The sequence below is a fragment of the Atractosteus spatula genome, chromosome 2 (assembly GCF_055471065.1).
Source record: "Atractosteus spatula isolate fAtrSpa1 chromosome 2, fAtrSpa1.hap1, whole genome shotgun sequence".
Taxonomy (NCBI): Eukaryota; Metazoa; Chordata; class Actinopteri; order Semionotiformes; family Lepisosteidae; genus Atractosteus; species Atractosteus spatula.
Window position 1 is genome coordinate 3,376,150 of NC_142707.1, and position 23,345 is coordinate 3,399,494.

The window sequence follows — 23,345 nt, forward strand, 5'->3', positions numbered from 1 at the left end:
TTTGGTTTCCTATTAATTAAATGATTATTCATGACTGATAATAGCCAGTGTCTATATGCATAGCCACTAAATGAGACATTGATTGGGCACACGTGATTAAATTGCACATTTTTTATGTTCAGTGTCTTTAATTTGTGCGTTTCAGAAAAGGGAGAAGCTGTCCTAACCTAACGTTTAACAGCAAAGCTCCCACCTCAAGGTGCGTCATGACCACATCTCGGGCAAAGAAGACAACACTTTGAACACAGGGTTACAGTAAAATACACAAGATAACTGCTTCCATTATCTACTGAAAAAATAGATTTGTAATTCTATGTGGCCATTCGAAATTGAGGAGTAAAAAAAAAGTATTGGACAAGTCCAAATTAAAAAGTTTAAAACATTACACTTTTTATTTTAAAACATTGGATACTCAGGAGCTGCAAAATCCATTTCTTCAACCAGTAATATATCAATAGATTAACAGAGCCTCTTTTACTGAAAACGAACTGCAGACTGATCTTTTATATAAAATGCATCACTAATGCCTACAGGAGGGTTAATATCTTCTGCATTCCTAGAGGGTCACCTGCAGTCTGAAGAGAAGGTGTAAAACAGAACACATGAGTAAGGAGGCTCGGTTCTGATCCCAGATCCTGTACCCGTCCCGTGGGCAGTACTTGCATCTAGGTTAAGACACTGGGTCCTCTCCTGTACACAGCTCCTCAGGCTGTCACCCAGACTGTTCCTGCAGCAGGAGGGAGAATTTGTTTTTCTACAGTGTCTACATCACCCATAGCCCCGCCCCAGTTCTGAAGAGCCACAGGCCCCCGGGTTTCCACGTCCCCTTAAATCGGCAGCACCCCAAGAGCTAGCAAACCCTCCAAGAGCTTCTCCACTGTAGCCAATCAGTAGTTGGGGTTGTGAAGAGCCCAGCTGTGGGGAATGGGGCAGTCCTGGCTACATCATTGGTTCAGGAATGTGGCGTTATCCTCTCACAGTTCTTATAGTGACTGTAAACCTTACCAACTGTCTTACTCTGCCCTGGAACACACCTCTGCGTGATTTCCAATAAAACACCATGTTAAAGTTGCCGGTCGTGCTGTCCATCTCTGCCAAGGTCAGCTACGAAACATGTGTCTGCCCAGCTGTGCCAGCGGTCCTCCTGGCTCTGCCCGTGTCCAGATGACTTCTCTCCTCTTTCTTCCAGCTTTTGCCTGTTTTAGGAAACCCCCCCTGCCCACTCCACTGCTCAGGTGTGTTAACACAACAGTCAGGGAAAATCAAGGGAAGCTTGATTAATTCTTGAAGACATTGTTTATATATGTATTATACATGTACTTTCACAAGTTACCATTAAAAAAAAAAACTTTTAAAAACAAACTGTACATTATATCCACCTTGTACGCCCTCCTGAAACCCGACACTCCTCCGAGTTCCTCTTGCACAGTAAGCTCTCCAACGACGTTCCAGGGCTTTCTGCTGCAATCCGGGAGTGTCAGATGTAACACTGCAGTCAGTTACCAGAGACTCGGGCAGCTCACCCACAGCGGGGTGATCCGTCTCCCTTGTAGGTGATGACAGCCTGGGGCAGAGTTTTTAGCTCTGTGAGTGTGAACGTAACATTTCCGGCCAGTCAGTGAGGTCCAGAGCGGCTTGGACTAGTTTATTTACACGAGGATCTGTGCTCTGTCTCCCTGCAGAGCCTGCCTGCCTGGCTTTTACACCAGCGGCACACCCACCAGGGGAACACACTGTGAGCACTGGCTCCCACCAGTCTTTCTCCACATGGCAGGGCTGCTGTCGGTTCACTCTTGCAGAGTCTCAGCTCCGCCCCCCCGCCTGCTCTCTCCCTACCCGCTGGTCCCTGGTGCGAAGGAGGTGGCGGAGGAAGTGCGGGCAGGGGGTTGGTCATGTCAAGGTCACACATCCGTTCCTCCCACGTAATGGCAGATGGCGTCGTAGTCCAGCTTGAAGACCTGCTCCTCGTACCTCTCCAGCTGAACCAGCGCCCTGCACTTCTCCTTGTCCCGCTGCAGAATATGGCCCACCTGTGACACACACACCCCCAACAGATTACAACGGGGTTCACAAAGGGCCAGCACGCTCCTCGGGATCCCCCTTCGGAGCACAGCGCTCCCAGTAGGAACGTACATAAACCAGACTCAAAATACCATTAACGGTTTGAATGCTGACTCTACAAATAACACTCAAAACCACCGCGACAAGAACATGAAAGGGTTACAAACGAGAAGAGGCTCTTCTGCTCGTTGCTCACTGGGTTGCTAGTATCTGACTGATTTCAACCAGCTGCTTCTTAGCGGCAGGCAACATGGCCAAGGTAGCCCGCGACTCGCGTGCCCTCTGCTCGGGAGCTCGGGGTGTTGCACAGTGCCCCTGGAGACGGAGTGAGACAGTGTGAGAATGCTGCAATGAGAAAGGGAGTGGGACAGCCAGGCCCCCGTGCCCCCCAGGATGAGAGCTGCTGGGGTGTGGCGAACGATGCCAGTAACGTTTCAAGAACGGTCCAGCTGGTGGCAGCAATCAAAGCTGGGAGCAGGAGAGCAGACCTGCTCGCTCGTGCCCGGACACCAAAACCTGCAGCTTCCCAGTGCTCCATCTGCACACCCGCGCCACGTGCATGCCGCTGGGCTTTAAACCGACTCCCTTTCCACAGCAAACCGAACTCGGTACAAAACGAGTCTCTGCACCTCACATACACGCTCCGTCTGCTGCCGGCTGCTCTCCTCCCCTTACCTGTCCCCTGTGTTTCCCCAGCACCACCATGATGGAGTCCGACTCCGACTTCGGGACGATGGTCTCCAGCATCGTCTGCTTCACATCTGGAAGTTATAAAATATAAATCACGTGGCAGCCAACCACAGGGACATCTGTCTGAGCACCACTGTCCCTTCTGCATGGGGTTGGGCAGGCAGCCCAGGGTTCGACTGGGGATGCAATTTGGTGTACCGCTGGGGGAAAAAAAAAAAGACTCCCTTTCCACAGCAAACCGAGTTCGTCCATGTTTTGTTACAAAACGAGTCTCTGCACCTCACATACTTTTAGGTCAACCACCAACAATGACAGCTCAGTCTACTGCAATATTAAAATGGGCGTCAGTAGGAGGCGGCTAATCTAGCAGGATGTCCAATCCCATGCTGGAGTCAGAGGTGCCGAGCACAGGGACAGATGGACAGAGCGAACCGGGCGTCAGTCTCAGCGCCTCCAGCAGGACGAGCGGGACCTGCAAAGACTCACCCTCCAGCAGTCTGCCCTCGTCTGTCCGGCACACACAGGACTCGGGGGTCAGGACGTCCTCGATGATCATCTGGAGGAGAAAGAGCCAATCAGCTGTAACTGAAGCGCCGGTCCGGGCGGTCCAGGGCACTGCTGAGGTGACCCAGTGCTGTCTATAGCCTACTGCCTCTACTGGCCGAACTGCACCCTCACCCCTGACAGCCGCTCTGCCTAAGCTGTCCTGAAACGAGGTGCAGCTGAGGGAACGAGTCCCTGATGCAGAAAAGGTTAGGAAACACTGGTGTGGAGCCCCAGTCCAGTCCACGACACGGCCATGCTGACTGGTGGGGTGGCATGTGTACCTTGGAGTTATAATATTTCCCTTCCTTGAACTTCTTGTCGATGAAGCGGACGCGCAGGTCCCTCTGCAGCCAGGAGAGGGCACCAGGGGGCGGCGGATGGGGCTTCTCTCTGTGGGAGGAAAGGGCTCGATCAGGGACAGCACCACACACTCTGTCCTGCATCCCATGAAACAGCGCCTGCTTCTAACACTGTTCACACGCCTTAAACCGTCGTGTGGATTGTTTCATTTCTGCTTTTAATTTGAATCTTTGATTTACTTGCTGGATTCTAATTTGACATGTAATTTGTGTTTTTCTTTTCCTGCTCCGAGATGCCTTCCAGAATCTAAATCGTCTTGCAGAAAAAAAAATTCAAGCGCTACCAAACAAAAAAAGGCCGCTGCTTCTTTCAAGCTGAGCTACATGCAAACTCAAGGCAGGCGAGTTTCAGTTTCCCCTTACTCGGGACTGTATTTCCCAGGAGTGGATTAGTCTCAGAAACCAGCTGTGGGCTCTGGGCCAGAGAAGCAGTGCGCTGGCTTTGGGAAGGAACGAGGTTTGCTCAGCTGCTGCTTTTGGGTCCTTATAAAATACCTGGAGTCTTGGGAGTTAATAATACATAATATATTTAGCAGAAGCCCAGAGGGTTGCTGTCTGCAAGACAGAACACACTCAAATGGACACGTGTTCAGGTGGCTCAGGAGTGGGTCGGCCTCGGCTAGTCAGGAAGCCAGCTGCGTGTCAATATTAACTACATTTTTAACCCACAGGAGTGGAGAAGATCATGGCAAAGATTCTAATAAATACTATATTTATTAGTAATACTAACTACATGAACCCACAGGAGTGGTGAATTACCCACAGGGCCAATCAAACATGTTTTTTTCCCCCAGTTGTGGAATTATCTTCTCACTGAACTAACCCATTAGGCCAGGTGTGTCTAATTTTCATGCCAGCAGGGGGGGTTCACACAAAGCCCCTACCATCCACCATCATAACGGCAAACAACGCACAGGAAACATCCATGCCCGCACTGGCCCTCGGGCGATCACGCGGAGCTCCCGCTCGCGGGCCAATCGGAACAGCCAACCGGCCAGCCCGGGCTCTGACCCACCTGTCACGGCTGGAGTCGCGGTGCTTCCTCTTGCGCTGCTCCTTCTCCCGGTCTTTGCCGCGGTCGTGCTCCCTGCCCGCGCGGGCCTCCGGTTCCTGGCTCTCCCTGTCCGTGCCCCTGCCCTCGGCGCCGTCCTGCCCGTTACTCCGCCTGGCCGCCTCCTCCGCTCTCTCCTTCTCCTTGTGGGCTTTGCCGAGGCGGCCTGGGTCAGAGAGAGCAGGCGGTTACGGAGAGATGGCTGTGCGTGCTGCTCCGGAGGCTGCTGTGGTTTAACCGCTGTACTGACGCGCCAGATCCCGTTACTCTGTTACACTAAGTACTCGATCGCTCACGTCAGATCCGACGAACCCAACTTTTTGGGGCCCGGCTCCTTCATTAGCACCCGAGACCACTGGCCGGAGTGCTCGTGGGAACACACTGCTCACAGGACGCAGGATCACTCCTGTCCTCCACACCCTGTATTGGCTTCCAGTTCAGTACTGGACTGATGCTCAAACTGCGCTTGCAGGTTGTAACTGCATAATCACCTGTAAGGGAGGCTCCCTCTTGTACAGCTTCTACAGCATGAAAAAGAGCATGGAGTCTTCACAGCTTTGTAAATAACATTTACTATTTGCAGCTGTTTAGGTATTACTATATTTATAAAATAATCCTTACACTTACATTGCCCATTTCTGGACACTCCACTCAAAGTGCTTTACAGGCAATGGGGTTCAGTTCCTGACCTGGGGTGCTGTCTGTGTGGAGCTTGTATGTTCTCCCCATGTTTGTGTGGGTTTCCACTGGGTGCTCAGGTTTCCTCCCACAGTCCAAAGACATACTGGTTGGTATGAGGGAAGGAATCTAAGAATCAACCTTCCAGTGCAAACACCGCCAGAACGACGCAGTGACTACGTTTACAAGAAAACTGGAGAGGAGCCAACTGCCGAGACTTACTGAGGTCCCTGCTGTACTTGTCGTACTCTTTCCGGCCGACCAGGTGCAGGGAGTACTGGCTGATTGTCACGGTCTTCCCACCGATGGCGAGCTTCACCATGACCCGCGCATTGTCGGGGTCCACCCCCTCGACCTGGAGCACAGAGAGCCACAGCATGGGGCACAAGGAAGACGAGGAAAGGAGAATTGCTACTCTCTCGCCGTGTCCTGCCCCCCAGTTAGTCCCCCACCGCACAGCACTTTGAGCCACTCCCAGTCTTTTCGGGCTGCAGGCTCTCGTGCATCAGACAGCAGCTGCTGCTGCTGCTGGATATTTCACGCTTAACGTCTGAAACTTGTACGAGACGTGAAACGCGAGTTGAAGCGCACATACATGGGATACGCTTTATTATTTACAATCAACGGTTGTTTGTTTTCCTTTTCTCCGGGCAGCCAGAGAGACCACCACCTGCAATCGAACCAAGTAAGACACCAAAGAAACCTTCTCCAGTCTAACGATCGTTGAGCTTCGCAGTTACACTCTCTTGAAAGTAAATGAACACGTACATGGATGGGCGGTAAGTGGTAAAACCTGGCCTGGATGGAGTATGACATGGATCGTACCACTAGGCAATAGCAGCCCTATTCCCCCCCTCCCCCCACCGGCCTACCTTGCCATAAAGGTCCTTGTGGGGCCCCATCTCCACCAGCACACAGGCCCCCGTCACCAGCTCCCGCGGCTCCTCTTCGGCCCGCTCCTCGCCCGGTTTCGGGGGTCGGCTGGGGCGGCTGGGGTCGAGGTCGCTGATGGCCGAGCGGTCTGCCCCCAGGCCCAGGCCCTTGGGGCGCAGCTGGTGCTCGATAGGCTTCACATCTCTGACGCAGACAGGGGAGAGACGAGAGAGACGAGGGCTTTTTTAATCGACGGAGAGCTCTCTGTGACGTTCAGACGGGGGCACAATAACACAGTAATCTAGTGTGTTTTGGGGGAAACTACACACTTTAATATGGCGGGACCTTGTCATACACATCCAGTTACAAACTTCTGTGCTGACACACCTGTAACAAGACAGCAGCCCATCACTCAATCGATTAATAATCATCTGTCAATCAGCACTCTAATTTGTTGTAATGCCTTTACCCAGCACCATCCCAAACCTCTCAGTAAAGTCTGGTGACAGTATGGGTTATACTAGGTGTACACCGGCACAGAGAACGACATCACATTCACAGACTCATGTGATCTTTTATTATGTGCCCACCAAATGCGGCGACGCCAACTGTTTGAATCTGCGATTGTGGGACAGCACAGGAGAGAAAGAGGGCCGGAGGACAGGTTCCCCGACATGCCCAGCGGTCACGGACGCTCTGTGCCCTACGCTACGGGGTTAGCGCGCAGCACGGCGGGACCACCCGCCTCTCGCCAGCGGCACTGCAGGAGGCCAGCTTGACGCAGGAGTCCCTGTTTTGCCAACCGCTGATGGGACCCTGGTCGCCTGGCACCCACGCTGCCTTGGCAGTGAGGTACCAGTCTCAGCCCCCACTCAGAGGACCCCGGTCACAGGCAGCTAGCGCGTCTCGTGTTCTTGATGGATGTGGACGGCTCGGCCTTATGCGCCTGTACCTCCAAGCAGGGAAGCGGGGCATGAAGTCACAGGCCAGGGGGACAACACTGGGCAGAAGCCACAGGCACGCGTCATCACGCCTGAGGCTGATCCGGGTTCGAACTTCTCCCAGGTGGAGCTGGGAGGAGAGGCAGGACCGTAGGCCAGCCGGGGGCCCGGTCACGCCAAAAATGAGCCTGTCTGGCTGCAGACCCCCCGTTATTAGAAGCTCACACTGCAGCTTGTGCGGAGACGTCAGGGCAGCGGACTCGTGACTGGGAAGGTTGCGGGTTCAGATTCTGGTTGGAGCACTCCTGCTCCGAGCCCTCAATCACCTTGCTTCTCTCGAATCGGTTCAGTAAAATTACCCAGCTGTATGAAAGGGTACAAATGTAAGTTGCTCTATATAAGGGCGTCGGTGAAAATGAACTGAATTCCTGAGGCTTGGATGAGTGGACAGCAGAGAAGCTCCCAGCCAGAGCAAGAGACCACCCAGTCATTCAAGTTCACGATGGAACGACCAACCCAGGCAAGCGAATATTATCCTAACTGCATGAGGCTGAACGTCTGTGAAATGCCAAAAACATGAAACATAAAATCCAGCTGATGTGGGCAACACTCACTGTTTGAAGGTCCGGCCGATTCCTTGTCCCTGCTTCCAGCCCATTCCTTTCAGCATGGCCATCCCATAGGCTTCCACTGGGACGTTGTCATAGTCCGCCTCTGTGGACTAAAGCACACACAGGGCTCCTTGTGACTCGGCACCGCACGATGAGGCCTGAGCAGCTTCTGGAGGGCTACACCTCCAGAGGATTTCCACCTACAACACCCCTGTCCCTGGTACCTTTGTTGTGGCAATTGACTCTTTTATCAGATGAATGAAGTATCCTGCTTGCTGAGGTATCACCCTCACGAATAATCACAACCGAAGCGCCGAGTCATTTTTAAGTTGCAACAGCTCTCCTTTACATAAGAAGCAAAAACATATACCCTCAGCTGAGCCACCTCAGTGGCGAGACAAACAAGCTACAATTAGTGTTTTGCCAGCAGCAAATTCCCAAATCCTAAAGACGACCTCCCTCTTACCTCAAACCACTTTCATGTCACTAGCCAGCTGTAGCATGAAGAGTATGACTGGCTGCAGAAGCTCCCCCTAAACTTCTGAGGCGAAAGCCCACCAAACGCGGCTCATATTCGCACAACCGAGCTGGAAATTATTCTCCTGCCGCACTAGTGCCAGACTGATCAAATCGTCAGCTGAAAAGCACGAGTCCTGCTTCTCTACATAAGGATGTGCGTGTATAATGCAGGAATAGAAGTCAGGACTCCCGCTGCTCAGCCATTTTGGGATTTACTGTGCGCAGAAGGCTCCTGCAGCTGCCAAAAAAATAAAACACTGCATCCGGCCGACGCATCACCGTCCCAGCAGTGGTGCAGCCGAACAGTGAACACGTTCAATATTCCTGCAGCTCCAGGTTTTTCCAAGACTTTTGCTCCAAATAAAGTGAGCATCACCTGCAGAAAACCTGACGTGGCTTACCCTGCTGCACACCAGCCGTCTGTCCCTCGGACCTGTTTCGTGTACCAGCGCAAGACTGGGATTTAGCAGCACACTGAATGTCTGGTGGAACAGGTAACTCTGACGTCAAACTAATGCCATGTTCCCTTCTGCCCAGAAAGAGCCAGCATCTGTGTCTAAGAGGCTACAGCACTCGCACAACAGCTGGGAAAGAAAGTGAGAAGGGCAGGGGATGGCTCCAGGAGCTGCCTTGGGTATTTCACAGTTTGAGGGTTAAAAGTCTCTTATCTCTTAGAGTGGGTATTGGCCATATGCACAGCAGCTCACTGTGGGCAAAACCCAGAAACCCAAGGAACACTTTAGGGCAGAACCGAGGAGGGATGTAACTTCAGGAGTTTCTGTGACGCTGCATGAGGGCTGTAGCTCTCCGACCTCGAGCACAGAGCAGAACTCTCGCCGGTGCTGCTGATCCTAGGAGCGGACGTGCGCCGGCTCCCCCTGGCTCGGCCAAGCCCAGAGCCGCAGCAACGCGCGCAGCGGCCTGCAGCCCTGCAGCCCTGCCTGGCTGCCAGCGCGTGCTGATGCCAGCAGCCCCCTCTCCCCCCCCCCCCCGCCCCGGAGGGAACAGGTCCGCCCGGCTGGGGGGTGCAAGAGTTCACACGGCACCGCCCCGCTGCGCTTGGGCACCCTCGGGCTCACTGCCTTTCTGCTTTGTGTGATGTCTTCCGGATTTTCATGGTTTTTTCGTCTCGGTATGGTGGCAGACGGAACAAAAGCAGCACCCGAAGGTGCTTGATATCCGTCTGTGAGGGGAGTGAGAATCCTTGCACCCCCAGAGCCAGAACAACAGGACAACACGGGCAAGGGGCTCTTTGACAACCTGTCCATCTACCTCCACTCACACAGTAGGGCGAGCGCAAGCAGTGGGCTGAGCTCTCTATCCCTGCACCCTCCTGTCCAGACGCGTGCTCCCCGCGCCAGAGAATCTCATCCTGAACCCCGTCAGGCAAGGCAAGAGGACAAAAAGGGGAAACAAACCCTAGATTAATACATGTAGTACACATTCACACAAGTACTCATGGATGCACTCATGCCTGCGCACCCATGTTCTGTACAGACCGAGGAACACTGTGGACAGTTTTCCAGCAGCAAGGAGCCTGTGCTCGTCAGACACTGAAGAACTGGCAGCTCTTTTATTCTGCTAGTGAACTGTGCCGCCATTTAGACAGTATGAAGAGCACAGGCAATAGATGCCTGTCCAGTTACCCAATTATCTCCCTCTACCTACTGCATATATAAACGCACTAGGTGCAACATATACAGCCACGTAATCACCAGAGAATCTGAAAAGCACATTTAATCTCCTAATTGCCCCTAAAATCCTACATTAACAATGGCGGTCCCTTCCAACTCTTAATTAAAATGGCACTAGGGAAAATAATTAATCAATACCAAAAAGAAAAGGTCAGAAAATGAAACTGCACTAGTGCATAGTGAAAGCATTTAACTGTTACAGCCGCAGGAGAGGATAAATCAATTTGTGGGAAACTCAGAGAATGACAGTCCCCAGGACTGACAATATTTTTAATGGTTCTCAAATGCTGAGTTAGTTAGTTCTGCTCTGTGAAGCAGGGGCTGAGGCGGCAACTCACAGACTCGGGCCGCAGGTCCACTTGGATCTTGTCTCCGTCCTCGTAGCCCTCAGGAACCTTGTTCTGCATCAGCAGCGGGATGGACAGGTTCAGGTCAGCCGCTCCGCCATTTTTCCACAACTCCTGCTGCCGCTGGGACTCTGGGGAGAGAGAGACAATAAGAGAGGGTGGAAATAAGACAATAAGATTCCTACGCCAACTGCAAAACGATGTAACTCTGGAGAGACCCAGGCAGCTGCAGGATCAAAGTGCTTTTATAAATCACCGTTAAAAAAACATTTTAGTGAAAGATTCCAATAACAGCCCGGATGCATTATTTTATTTAAATAAGAGCACATCCCTTCACAAACATGGTGTCCATGAGACAGTGACACATAATGCTTTTCCATTCAACAGGAGTAATTAAAGAAACTAAAATAATGGTTGTAAGAAACCTCTTTGAATATTTTCTTAACAGGTTTCTGTTAATGCTACCAGATGCACGCATTCATATATTAACAAACTATTAAAATTAGGCTGACAGTTTACCATGCATTTTAAATTCCCAGCAATGCCCTTTGGAAAGAAAGCACTTTAACGATAACCTCGAATGAGGAGTTTTAGCAGCGGTCAGGGAAGAAGATTGGGGTGTAACAGGAGGACTGGGAGGAGAATAACACAAAGAACAGCAGGGGACAGAAACAGGATTGGTGCTCAGCTGACGGAGCAACTTCAGGCTTCAGACAAGCAGTGGGTTCTTGTGCACTGGCTGGTTACTGGTGGAGCGAATTGTACCAACTTACTACACTGAGAGGTTAAAGGAAGTGCAGTTTTTCTTTTAGTCTTGAACAGAAAAGGCTACCAGGGGACCCGATTAAAGTATTCAAAATCTTCAAAGGCACTGACAGAGTCAACCCAGTGGACTTCAACAGAATGAACACCGACACACAAACTAGAGCATTCATCCATCGATCCATTTTCCAACTGTTTTGTCCAATTCGGGTCCGGGGGAGGTGGATATCATCCCAGGAAGCAACAGGCACAAGATGGGTTACACCCTGGACGACATGCCAGTCCATGGCAGGGCACAAAAACACAAACACTGTGCCATACACACACCCACACCAGGACCAATTTTCCCAGAAAAATGGACTCCAAAAACCAGAGCACCCAGAGGAAGCCCACACGAACGTGGGAGAACGTGCAAACTCCACACAGACAGCCTGCAGGAATTAACCCAGGATCCCGGAACTGCATGGCTGCAGTGCTCACCACCGTGCCACCCAGCTGTGTTAACGCGTGCAACAGCCTTGAAGCTGGTGAAACCCGAAACGGTCCAGCGGGCTACGCCGGGAGAGCCTGACGCACGTACCCTCAATCAGCTCCTTGACGGCCTGCGACTCCACAGCATCCTCCTCCCTGGGCGGCTGCGGACAGGTCTCGCTGGCCGTCCTGCTGGCCCCTTCGCCCTTGTACCACCGGTTCTTGTGGATCAGCGGGATGACCAGCTCCTTGGGCTTCTCCACGGGTCTGGTGCTGGACGCAGAACCGCAGACGACACGCCCGAACCCAAGCGCACCGAGATGCAGAGTCAAAAGCAGGCAGGAAAAGACACCAGAACATCCCGAATCAAGTCAACACAAGAGAGGCAAGACATACAACCAGAAAGAAACAAAAAGCGAAATTACTACACTTCAATACTACAATACATTTTGCACCCCGAGGTTAAGTTTTGAAAGTCTCTGAGACCCCGGTACCCTGTGTAGAGCGCTACTCTCGGCCATACCTCTTCAACTCCTTTCCTTCTACGCCGGTCAGATAGTCTTTCTCCTCCGCCTTTTCGGCGGAGCTCTGAACTCTGAACTTGCTGACGGTTTTGCTGAAGCCAAAAGACACGGGGCCGGCGGCGGCGGCCTCCTTTTTTTTGCTCCCATGTCCGACTTCCCCGTGTTTCTCGCCGGCATCACTTCGTAGTTTGTCGGGGTCCGCCATTTCTTCCTCCTCAGGTCCCGAGCCGCGACAAGCCGGCAGCCAGCTCGCGGGTGCCCCTGGCGAATGTAGTCCTTTTCATCCTGCTCAGGCGTGCACGGTAACGAACGTTATCGACACCAGGGACTACAACTCCTACAATGCAACCTTAGTTTTTCGGGTCACGCAAGGTCACAGCAGACTATCACTATGGAGACTAACCAGGTTGTTGGATTTTTCTTAGCGCTGACTATTTCCAGTTACTCTACTGGAAACAGAATCGTTACAGTTTAAAACGATTACAGTTACAGTCATTATATTTTTTGTCATATACTGTATTTAGAAAATAAACGTACGGCTCCACAGTTATGTTGCCTTTTTGAAGCACATTTTTTTTCCTTCTCTGTCGCTTAACGCATCTGCTTACAGAATGATATTGATAACAAGCGAAATACTCTAAATAATTCAACTATGCCCACATTATTATATTTTGAAGGTCGGTTTTGATTTTAGGAATTAAAGGAGAGAACAAGCCCCAATTTGCCAGAGCACGAAAAAATATTCACCAAGGCGGGCGGCGGAAATTAGTAGGTATACAAAATGAGGATAATATTTTTATTATCGCTTTATGTAGGTCAGGTCAAGAACGCGTACTGGCGTCGTTTGTCTTGAATGTATTAATTTATTCTTCGTTACAAGCGCGTTTGACCTTCAGTTTCCCCCCACTCGCATTCAGCGTGTCGGTTTTATCGCTGTTCTGTACTGTAAAAAATAAAAGTTTTGTTGTTTTTTTTTTTGTTTGTGTGTGTTCATTTTAAAAGCCGAGCTCCCTAACTTTCCCTCTCCTGCTGCCCACCGTTATCACTGGACGGGGATTAATTCGACGTGTTTGGAGGCAAGAGATTTTAAAGCGAAGCGGTGCGGTTGTAGATCTGTACAAACACACACACACAGAGAGCCAGCACACACACACACAGAGAGCCAGCACACACACACAGTACACCAGCCTCGTCCAATCCCTTGCCTGTACAGGCGGGTCTCCGTTTTTTTTTCTCTTCTTCTTCTGTTTCTCTCATTATCTCGCCGCCGCGCTGTTTATTGTAGACTGTAATGAAATGTAATGCAATTTCTGACCTGTGTCCTATCGCCCGTCTCAGGCATGGCGACCTGCCGCAGGAGCAGGAGAGTGAACACCTTTCCCTCAGAACAGTAGCACCGCCGGTCCGTGTGTAATCCGAGCATAATCATCATGATACAAAAACGGCGCTAAGGAGCATCACAGCCGCAGGTGAATGTGAATATATAAGTAATATCTGGAGAAGTACGGATCCGAGACGAGGGAAATAGGTTGTAACGATGAAGGTAAGGTTTTTTTTTTTTGTTAAAGACATTTCTGCTTACCGACGTTATGTGTTGTCATTTTCTCATAGCGGGGTGACGATGAAGATGGGGTTTTTTTTATAAATATATATATATAAACGGGGACAGGGACCGATTTTTAAAAAACGATTTATGTCAAACGGACGCGTTTGTTTCGACCGCCCCCCCAAGTTCAGTCACGCGTCTCGCGGGTCGTCGGCTGTCCGCGACTTCCAAGTGTGAAATTAATATTATATAGTAATAATCCGCTGTTATATACACGGCCTGCGTTTTTTTTTTAAATAACACACACAAACAGAGGGAGAGAGGGACGCGGGGGTGTAAAAATAATCCATTTAGTCTCATCCCCGATAAGGGACCCCGCTGCGTTACTGATCGGGGTCAACCGCCCGGGTCAGGTCGATGTACAGTAGAATAATAATATATGGACGTGGTATTTATTTTATTTTGATCAGCTGCTTTTCGTCTGGGCGCCCAAAGCGTTTATACGAGCCTGTCCGACGTGTGACGGGCCAGGAAGGTTGCTGAGGCGGAGTGGTTTTTTTTAACGCAAGTGTTTGATTTTGTAGGCTTGCCGTATAGACAGTGCACACACGATGTGGTCGTGCATTTCACACGTCTGTGTCGTGAGGATGAGTACATTTCATGCACGGAGCTGTCATGTATACGTCTGCAAGGATGTCTGCTAATAACGTAATGCGGTGTGCCCGTTGGAGTGTGTGAAATTGTCAGTTTGGAAGAATAATACCGTGTTCAGTTTCATTTTTTTTTTGCCACGAACGCAGCGATTATGTTTTTTTTCGCAACCTGGTGTGTGTGGTGTCTGATCCGTGTGAGGTTGGGAGGAGAATCGTCGTATCTCAAATTCTCCAATTAAAAAAAATAAAACATCCCAAGTCATTGGCATTCGGCGTTTGTTTTTTTCCCCCCTCTACTGTCAAGACGATTGGTGTATTTCTGTGTGTAAAATCTCACTGCTTCCCGTAACTGACGACCCGGGCTCGTTACCAATGCCGCGTTGAAAAAAACAACAACAACAACAACAACACAATTTAGCCGTAATAAACCGTGGAAAAGGACGGGATGGGTACACTGTAATTAACTCCGCAGATTTTCCGGCGCATTTACTAGTACGGAGACAGACCAGCACTAGGGTTTGCCACATTAATGAAAGGGGGAGTGTAGCTCTGTAAACATGTGTCAGTAAAACGGTATTTATCGGGTTAGACCACGGTGTGGTTCCTCCTATACCGCGATATGTTTTTAATTTACCGTCCGTGGTGACCGGATAATGCCTCTGTTTCCGCCGGGCCACCCTGAAAGCTATTTAAACGAGCCACAGCTGAGCCCGTCTGCCTTACAGTACAGGGAGACACAGTGTTGCATCTGCGATTCCCGATTACCGTGAAACGGATCGGGCCAGTGCAACACTAACCCCTCCCCTGGTTATACCCGGAGCCATACCGTGTTTTATGGGGTGGTTTTACAACACGGTGGATGTTGAATCATTAACTCCCGCGGACAGAAACCTGCGCAAATGAAGAGCGATCCCTATCCTCTAGTCTGAAAAACTGAAAGTGACGTTTATCAAGCATTGGAAATGATCTTTTTCGAGGTGTTCCTGGGTTAGGCGCAGCGTGTTTCTAGCTAAATGGGTTGCCTGGTAGTATTTCCAAGAGAAAGCTGTGGGGTTCGTTCTTCCAGACAAGTGATGGGTCGATCAGAGGTGTTCCTAGTGTTTTCCTGACGGGGTTCTAAACTTATATGGAGATTGTAATCCATGTGCCCCCCTTTATACAGGTTGACTAATGACTGCCCGACATGGTGGTGTTCTTCCTGATGGGGAAATAAAACTGGACTGGCTGCTAGCCTTTCATATTGACTGTCCCCAGCTCAGCCCCGCTGCCTCCCACAGGTCCCTAACGAGGCTGTGCGCGATGAGGACAGACAGCGGTCGCCTGAGCCCAGACCCATGGCCTGCTCGCTGTGCCCATTGGGTAGAAATGTGCGTCTCCTGGACGTGTGTGTGGTGCGGTGCACCCCCATTGGTGTGACTCGGATCTCTGGGGGACTCTGCTATTGCTGGTTTAAGGGGGGGGGGGGGGGGCAGGCTTGAAGTTGGTCTTTTTTTAGCTCTTGTCACTTCCATCAGGATCATCAGAGACCGCCCAGAGTCCTCCCCTTCATTAAACACGCAGCCCTGATACCGAGACAGTACCACTGATACGAGGAGCTGACACAGACACGGGGCTGCCTGGGGCACCCTGGGCTTGTGCAGGTTTGGCAGGATCTCATGCAGATGTCTGATGCTGTATTTGTACCACTGAGGTGCGGAAGTGATTTATGAGAAACTGGTTAAATTGTCCTGTTTGGGGTCGTGTTCATAAGGCAGTGTTCTTATTGGTTCTGCACTGGCAGTAGCATTAGAAATAGTACTAGAGTATTTCGTTGTATTTCTTTAAAATAATTTTAATTCGGTGGCACCAAGGTGGCGCAGTGGTCAGCTGTGCTGGATTGTAGCACTTGGACTCTGAGTTCAATTCCAGACCTGGGGTGCTGTCTGTGTGGAGCTTGCATGTTCTCTCCGTGTTTGTGTCCTCCAACAGTCCAAACACATGCTGGTTAGCTGATGGGTGCTGGTAAGAGTGCGTGTGTGTCTATGTCTGTCTGTCCTGTGATGGACTGGTGTCCCGTCCAGGGTATACCCCGCCTTGTGCTCCAGCTGCCCCGCGACCCCGAATTAATAGAAGTGGTCAGAAAACAGACGGATGGGATTTTAATTCAGCCGGGCCTCATCGCATTAGCCAGACCAGACCGAAAAATCAAAACCAATTCATTTATTTTTTAATTTCATACATACTTGTGTAAAATCATCATCATCATCAGAGGAACTTTTTTTTACCTCTGTGTTTATATGTGTCTGTTTTATTTTTTTTTTTTACAATATATATTTTTTTCGAAAAAGGTTTTTGTGGAGGGCGAGATTCGCCTCTTCGGGCTCGTCAGCTCTCAGAGCTCGTGGCAGACCCGTGTTGTCAGGGGCACTGCTGGAGACAAGACTCTGAGAGAGTTTTTATCCTCCAGATGGCTTCACAGCGATCCGATCGTCTCAGCAGGATGTCACACTGGTGCCACTCGCTGTGCCTTTCACACCAAAGAGGACACTGGCTCGAAACATTGGCTGCGCTGCTTTAAAACTCCGTTAAGAAGATAGTCGCTTCTGTGTCCAGGCTTGTACAGTGATGCACTATAATAATAATAATAATAATAATAATAATAAGGAAAAGCGTGTATCTGGAAGGTGGGCAGTGTTTGACACATGATCAGCTTGAAGGTGGGGATGGGATCGGGGGATATCGGGTGTAGACCGGGACTCTGCACTGTTCGGGTCACCTTGCTGTCCCGTCCTGTCTGTGTCAGCACAGCCCCGGATACGGCACGCTCAGGTTACAGCCCGGCTCCACTGAGTCTCTCCTGGGAAGAGGGGGCCCTGCCTGACTCCTCATCCATTACAGTATTGGGTCCCAGTCCAGACCAGGATGAGCCCCTGCAGTCTGGAGGTCACAGGGGGTACCAGTCCAGGACGAGCCCCTGCAGACTGGAGGTCACAGGGGGTACCAGTCCAGGACGAGCCCCTGCAGTCTGGAGGTCACAGCTGGGGTCCCAGTCCAGGATGAGCCCCTGCAGTCTGGAGGTCACAGGGGGTACCAGTCCAGGATGAGCCCCTGCAGTCTGGAGGTCACAGGGGGTACCAGTCCAGGACGAGCCCCTGCAGTCTGGAGGTCACAGCTGGGGTCCCAGTCCAGGATGAGCCCCTGCAGTCTGGAGGTCACAGGGGGTACCAGTCCAGGATGAGCCCCTGCAGTCTGGAGGTCACAGGGGGTACCAGTCCAGGATGAGCCCCTGCAGTCTGGAGGTCACAGGGGATACCAGTCCAGGATGAGCCCCTGCAGTCTGGAGGCACATCTGGCGTCCCAGTCCAGGATGAGCCCCTGCAGTCTGGAGGTCACAGCTGGGGTACCAGTCCAGGATGAATCCCTGCAGTACAGAGGTTACAGACTGAACCCCGAATCTTGAATGAGCCTTAGCCGTTTGCAAAGTGACCAGCCTACTTGAACCTGGAAAGATCTGGTCATTAAACATTGAATTTGAACCACCAGTGATTATGGGGTGATTGGATGGTCGTACCGCTGTCTCACTAGAAGGTTTCTACTGTTGTTTTGGAGGGGCTCTAGAGTACCGAACATACAGATCCGTTTCACTACAGGCCTTTGCGAAGACAGAGCCAGCTGTTCAGAAATGCCGTTGCAAGATTCATCAATCAATGAAAAAATAATGAAAGCAGAGCCACTGTGGCTGGATCTTGAGGCTGAAGGAATTCAAGCGACTGAGAATCCCTCTCGTCTTGCATCTCTGTTCGTTTCACGCTCATGTGGCGAATAACTACGGGCTGCCTTTTCCAGCGAATGAAACAATTGATTTTTATAGGTTTCGGCCTCCGTCTCGGGCAGACAACTTGCGGCGTCCGAAAACACGGGCGTCCGATCGCCCCAGGCTGTTGTGCCGATTGGAAGGCAAGGCCGGTCCAACTTCAGCACGGCTCTGTCTGCTCACACCCATTCAGAATGGGGGTACCAGACTGAAATATCCAGCACCCAGAGACGAGGAGGAGCCCCGAGTGTCTGTTGTGTCGTGTGAAGATTTAGCGAGAGCACTCTCACCTTGCTCTCCAGCCAACCCGCTGCTGAAACCCTGTGTAACGAACAGTTCTGTCCGGACCCTATGCGGACGACACAATCCGAAGAAGTGGGGAAACACTAGGAAACAGTCATGCAGGAATACGGGGCTGAAAACAGGGGGGGCGTGTCCAAAGTGCGCTGGTGCACGGGGGAGGTGTGGCCGAGGCAAACAATCCAAAAGTAATCCATAGAGGGAATCCAAAAACGCAAGAAAGTCCATAGCCAGGAGGTCCATCCAAACAAGGAATTAAAAACACGAACCGGGTCGGAACCGGCGGACAAGGAACAGGAACAGAGGTTAAAACCTTAACGGGACCAGGCGCTTCCAGGTCCCGGACTCGCACGGTGCAGAAACCAGATGCAGAGCCAGGATGAACGTCAGCGCCTGGCTTTTAAGGTGGGCTGGGAAAAGGGGGTCAGGTGCACAGAATTAAGTCTGAAGTGAAAGGGCTGGAGCACCCTTAAGGAGGAGGGGCTATACTCGTGACACCCTGCTCAGCCACACCGGGCCCAGCCGGGCTCCATCAGAACATGGGACGGGTTCTGAGCAGGAGAAGTCTGGGGTGGCGATGGGCCCAAGGAGCTTGTCCTGGGTTGCCGCTCGGCCCGCTGGCTTCGTGCCCCCGCTGGTTGCAGGTGCTAAAATGACTGTTAGAAGAAGTGGGGCGCAGGCCCCGACACCGGCGAGGGGTCCCTCATCTCCGCAGCAGTTCCAGCCGAGCCTCGGCCGTCTGGCACGGGTACCCCAACACTGTGGCGGGGAGCACAAACCGTCTGCGGGTGGCAAACAGCTCTTTTTTTTTCCCCCCTTTCATCTTGGAAAGGTGGCAAGGCTAATCTCATCCAGCTGCTTCCTGAAAGAAAGCTTGTTCCATTCTCCGCCAACCCTTTGTGTAAAGGGGCCGCTCCTGTTCTCAGTGCTTAACACATTTCCCTATTTGTGCAATATTACAAATCCTACATATCCTGCGTTGCTGCTCTACGGCTGTGTCCTCTCCCCTGGCTGTGTCTGTTGCCCATATTAGCTCAGTCCAGTGCTGTTCCGAGTGCCACCTCTTCTCTGGATACCTGAAGACGGAAGTGCTCAAACTTTGTGCTCTGGAGATAAGGGCCCTTATTTCCCCTGTGGGCTAACTGCCCCTTCCCATGGTCAATGAATTAGAACAGTGGTTTGTGTACAGTTTGTACACCGGGAAAATCTGACCCCACTGCATAGACCGTAGCACCTAAACAGGATTTTCCAGTTTTCCCACGCTGATAGTTCTGCTCCCTGCGCATGCAGGTATGTGTCAGACCGAGCTGCGGGAGGCACTGCAGTGTTGGGGTCTGCTGCGTTTTGTGCCTGGTGTTGTGTCGCTTATGCATTCTCTTTTTGTCAGGGCCTTGAATTCTCACCCAGCAGCTCCCATAGAAATCCATCCGATCAGAGATTTCAGTGTTGTTCCTTTTTTTTTGAGGGGGTAATTAGATGCCCAAGTAATCCTACTTTTAAAGTGACCTTGCAGCCCAGATCTATTTCCAGTCACCAGAGGCAGTAGAAACTGACCTCTAATCGGACTGACCTCTGCAAAAATACCCACTCTCGACAGTGTGGTCCTCTGCCCACGTCTCCCAGTGTGAAATTACAGAAGGAGGAGAAATGGGAAACAAGGGCTGATCCATGAGAACGGGAAACCGCAGCCGGCCGGAGACTGCACCCTCAGCTCTTTTCATGGCACCGACTGGCACGGCCGCGCGCTCCCACACCAAGTACCCCCCCCCCCCCCCCGTTTCACCTCACGGCCGGGCTCACGCAGACACACCGCTAGCCTGGAAACGGAGGCCGCTGCCAGGGGGAGGAGACGGGGCAGGAAGTTCTGAGCTTCCTGGGCGGAGCGGCAGCTCTGTGGCTAAGGATCTGTAGCTGGAAGGTTGCCGGTTCAAATCCAGCAGCCAGCAGAGGAATCCTACTCTGTTGGGCCCCTGAGCAAGACCCTTTACCCCAGCTGCTCCAGGGGCGCCGTATAAATGGCTGACCCTGCGCTCTGACCCCCAGCTTCTCCCCTTGTCTGTGTGTCTCATGGAGAGCAAGCTGGGGTCTGCGAAAAGACAAATTCCTAATGCAAGAAATTGTATATGGCCAATAAAGTGATCTTACTGTCTTACCTAAGTTTCTGTGAGCCCACAGGACGGCGAGCTGCAGCATGATAGGGATTCACTGTGCTGTAGGCCGTTACAGAGATTCACAAGGCAGGATCGTTCAAGATTCCTATTCCTGGTGTTATAGGTGTCAGGCTGTGCCATTTTATTTGCTCTCAGCGCTGGGGCTGGGACAGTAGATTCCAGCGTGAGTATGTGAGTATGTGTTAAATGAATCCGTGCTCCAGTTTGACGGAGCTGTGCGCAGACCTGGTGCAGTCTGATGTCTCAGCTGCACCCCTACTGGATATTCTTCCCAACCACAACATGTGTGTCTTCTGCTCAAGCGCTGCTCAGCAGGGCGTGTTGGGGGTGTACTGTGTCAGCCCGACACGCCCTGTTTTGGAAAAGCCCCAGGGTGAGCAGGGATGAGAGAGGGAGCAGAGATGAGGGCTGTGTGTGTGTGCGTGTGTGTGTGCGTGTGTGTGCGCGTGTGTGTGTGTGTGCTTTCCTCATGTTCTGAAAAATCCCATACGCTCGGCTGGTGTTTAGTACTCGTGTGTGACCAGGCGGTCAGAGTTAGAAACATGTTCCTCTGCTTCTCTTCTTCTGTCTCTCACACACTTTCTCCCTCGGTCTCCCTTGTTCTCTCTCTCTTTCCCTCTTTCAATCACTGTTCCCCACTTTCACTCTCTCTATCTCCCACTTTCACTCTCACTCTCCCACTCTGAGACTCTCAGACCTGGTGCAGTCTGATGTCTCAGCTGCACCCCTACTGGATATTCTTCCCAACCACAACCTGTGTGTCTTCTGCTCAAGCGCTGCTCAGCAGGGCGTGTTGGGGGTGTACTGTGTCAGCCCGACACGCCCTGTTTTGGAAAAGCCCCAGGGTGAGCAGGGATGAGAGAGGGAGCAGAGATGAGGGCTGTGTGTGTGTGTGTGTGTGTGTGCGCTTTCCTCATGTTCTGAAAAATCCCATACGCTCGGCTGGTGTTTAGTACTCGTGTGTGACCAGGCGGTCAGAGTTAGAAACATGTTCCTCTGCTTCTCTTCTTCTGTCTCTCACACACTTTCTCCCTCGGTCTCCCTTGTTCTCTCTCTCTTTCCCTCTTTCAATCACTGTTCCCCACTTTCACTCTCTCTATCTCCCACTTTCACTCTCACCCTCTCCCACTTTCACTCTCCCACTTTCACTCTCTCTGTCTCCCACTTTCACTCTCTGTCTCCCACTTTCACTCTCTCACTCTCCCACTTTCACTCTCTCACTCTCCCACTTTCACTCTCTCTGTCTCCCACTTTCACTCTCTGTCTCCCACTTTCACTCTCTCACTCTCCCACTTTCACTCTCTCTGTCTCCCACTTTCACTCTCTCACTCTCCCACTTTCACTCTCTCTGTCTCCCACTTTCACTCTCACCCTCTCCCACTTTCACTCTCCCACTTTCACTCTCTCTGTCTCCCACTTTCACTCTCTGTCTCCCACTTTCACTCTCTCTGTCTCCCACTTTCACTCTCTCTGTCTCCCACTTTCACTCTCACCCTCTCCCACTTTCACTCTCTCTGTCTCCCACTTTCACTCTGTCTCCCACTTTCACTCTCTCACTCTCCCACTTTCACTCTCTCTGTCTCCCACTTTCACTCTCACCCTCTCCCACTTTCACTCTCCCACTTTCACTCTCTCTCTCTCTCCCACTTTCACTCTCACCCTCTCCCACTTTCACTCTCACCCTCTCCCACTTTCACTCTCTCTCTGTCTCCCACTTTCACTCTCTCTCTGTCTCCCACTTTCACTCTCTATCTCCCACTTTCACTCTCTCACTCTCCTACTTTCACTCTCCGTCTCCAGCACTGAAATTCAGCTTCAGAGAGCTGTATTGGCATGATTGGTGAATGACAGTGTTGCCAAAGCAGATACAGTCAACTCTTACATGAACACTTACAGACATTTACATTACAAACATATTACTGGACATTTACAGACATCACATAAAACAGACAACTTGACTGTGAGACAGGATACTGGGCTGCATTCCGACAGGTGTGGGGATTTTGGGATTGGATTTCTTATTGTGGGGAAGAATGTTTGTCTAATCCCAGAGTATTTCTCACAGTGCCGCAGAAGGTGCATCCCCGTCTGTGTTGCTCTCCGCTGGCAATGGGAGCACAACTTGTCCTCTCTGGACAGACAGGTCCAGAGACAGAGACAGCTATTTTATTTTGACTCCTCTTTGTTTCCCTGGCTCACATTGTGCCTGTATAAGCAGGACTTCTTTCAGGAGTCTGGGTTCTCTCTTGATAGAAAACCCCAAAGGACACACCATAGCAAAAGTTTAATTAAAAATCCTAATTATAAGCAGTTTTTAAATGAGAAACAAGATTCACTCTAATTAAAGAGCACTTGTCACATACTAATAACTTGCCTCCACACACATACATACACACACACACACACACAGTTAACTGTGTTTCTGTTTCTGAGGAATGTCCATGTGGGGCCCACAGTGGTGTTGGAGTCTGCTCCTTTGCGTGCCTGGTGTTTGTGCGGAGGGGGCTAACTCTAATGTGGCAGATCTGTGTGTGTGTTCCAGGCGTGAGCTGGCCTGAGGAAACTCCCGTCAGCAGCCGGAGAGATGATTAGGTTTCCGGGTGAGCGTCGGACGACGTGCTTATAACGCAGGGAGTTTGAAACAAGCCGGGAAGAAGAAATATAGAGGTTTGTATCCTGGACCGTGCAAGGTTTTCTCACTTCATTTACAGCTGCAGCAAAACTTTTGGTCTGAAAACCGCGAGGCGTTTAGAAT

General features: G+C 51.2%; 2 protein-coding genes across 3 annotated transcripts in view; one reads left to right on the top strand and one right to left on the bottom strand.

Annotated features, from left to right (window-relative positions):
* Positions 1 to 365: 365 nt before the first annotated feature.
* Positions 366 to 12,430, bottom strand: gpkow (G patch domain and KOW motifs). Of its 2 annotated transcripts, XM_088940397.1 has the most exons (12): positions 12,127 to 12,430; positions 11,713 to 11,876; positions 10,362 to 10,501; positions 9,612 to 9,701; positions 7,814 to 7,920; positions 6,258 to 6,462; positions 5,608 to 5,740; positions 4,672 to 4,873; positions 3,579 to 3,687; positions 3,238 to 3,307; positions 2,737 to 2,822; positions 366 to 2,030 (listed from the first exon to the last, which is right to left on the bottom strand). In XM_088940397.1, exons 1-12 carry the CDS (start codon positions 12,330 to 12,332, stop codon positions 1,902 to 1,904), a joined length of 1,641 nt encoding a protein of 546 aa, XP_088796523.1. In that variant the 5' UTR covers positions 12,333 to 12,430; the 3' UTR covers positions 366 to 1,901. The 2 variants fall into 2 exon arrangements, with proteins under 2 accessions (XP_088796523.1, XP_088796532.1); XM_088940406.1 differs by lacking the exon at positions 9,612 to 9,701 and having other exon boundaries at positions 12,127 to 12,427.
* A 984-nt stretch (positions 12,431 to 13,414) lies between these two features.
* LOC148839015 (membrane-associated guanylate kinase, WW and PDZ domain-containing protein 3-like) overlaps positions 13,415 to 23,345 on the top strand; it is a 46,112-nt gene continuing 36,181 nt past the window's right edge. The window contains exons 1-2 of the mRNA XM_088940433.1: positions 13,415 to 13,670; positions 23,133 to 23,257. The gene's annotated coding sequence lies outside the window, so the exon portion shown is untranslated. The remainder of the gene's footprint in view (positions 13,671 to 23,132; positions 23,258 to 23,345) is intronic.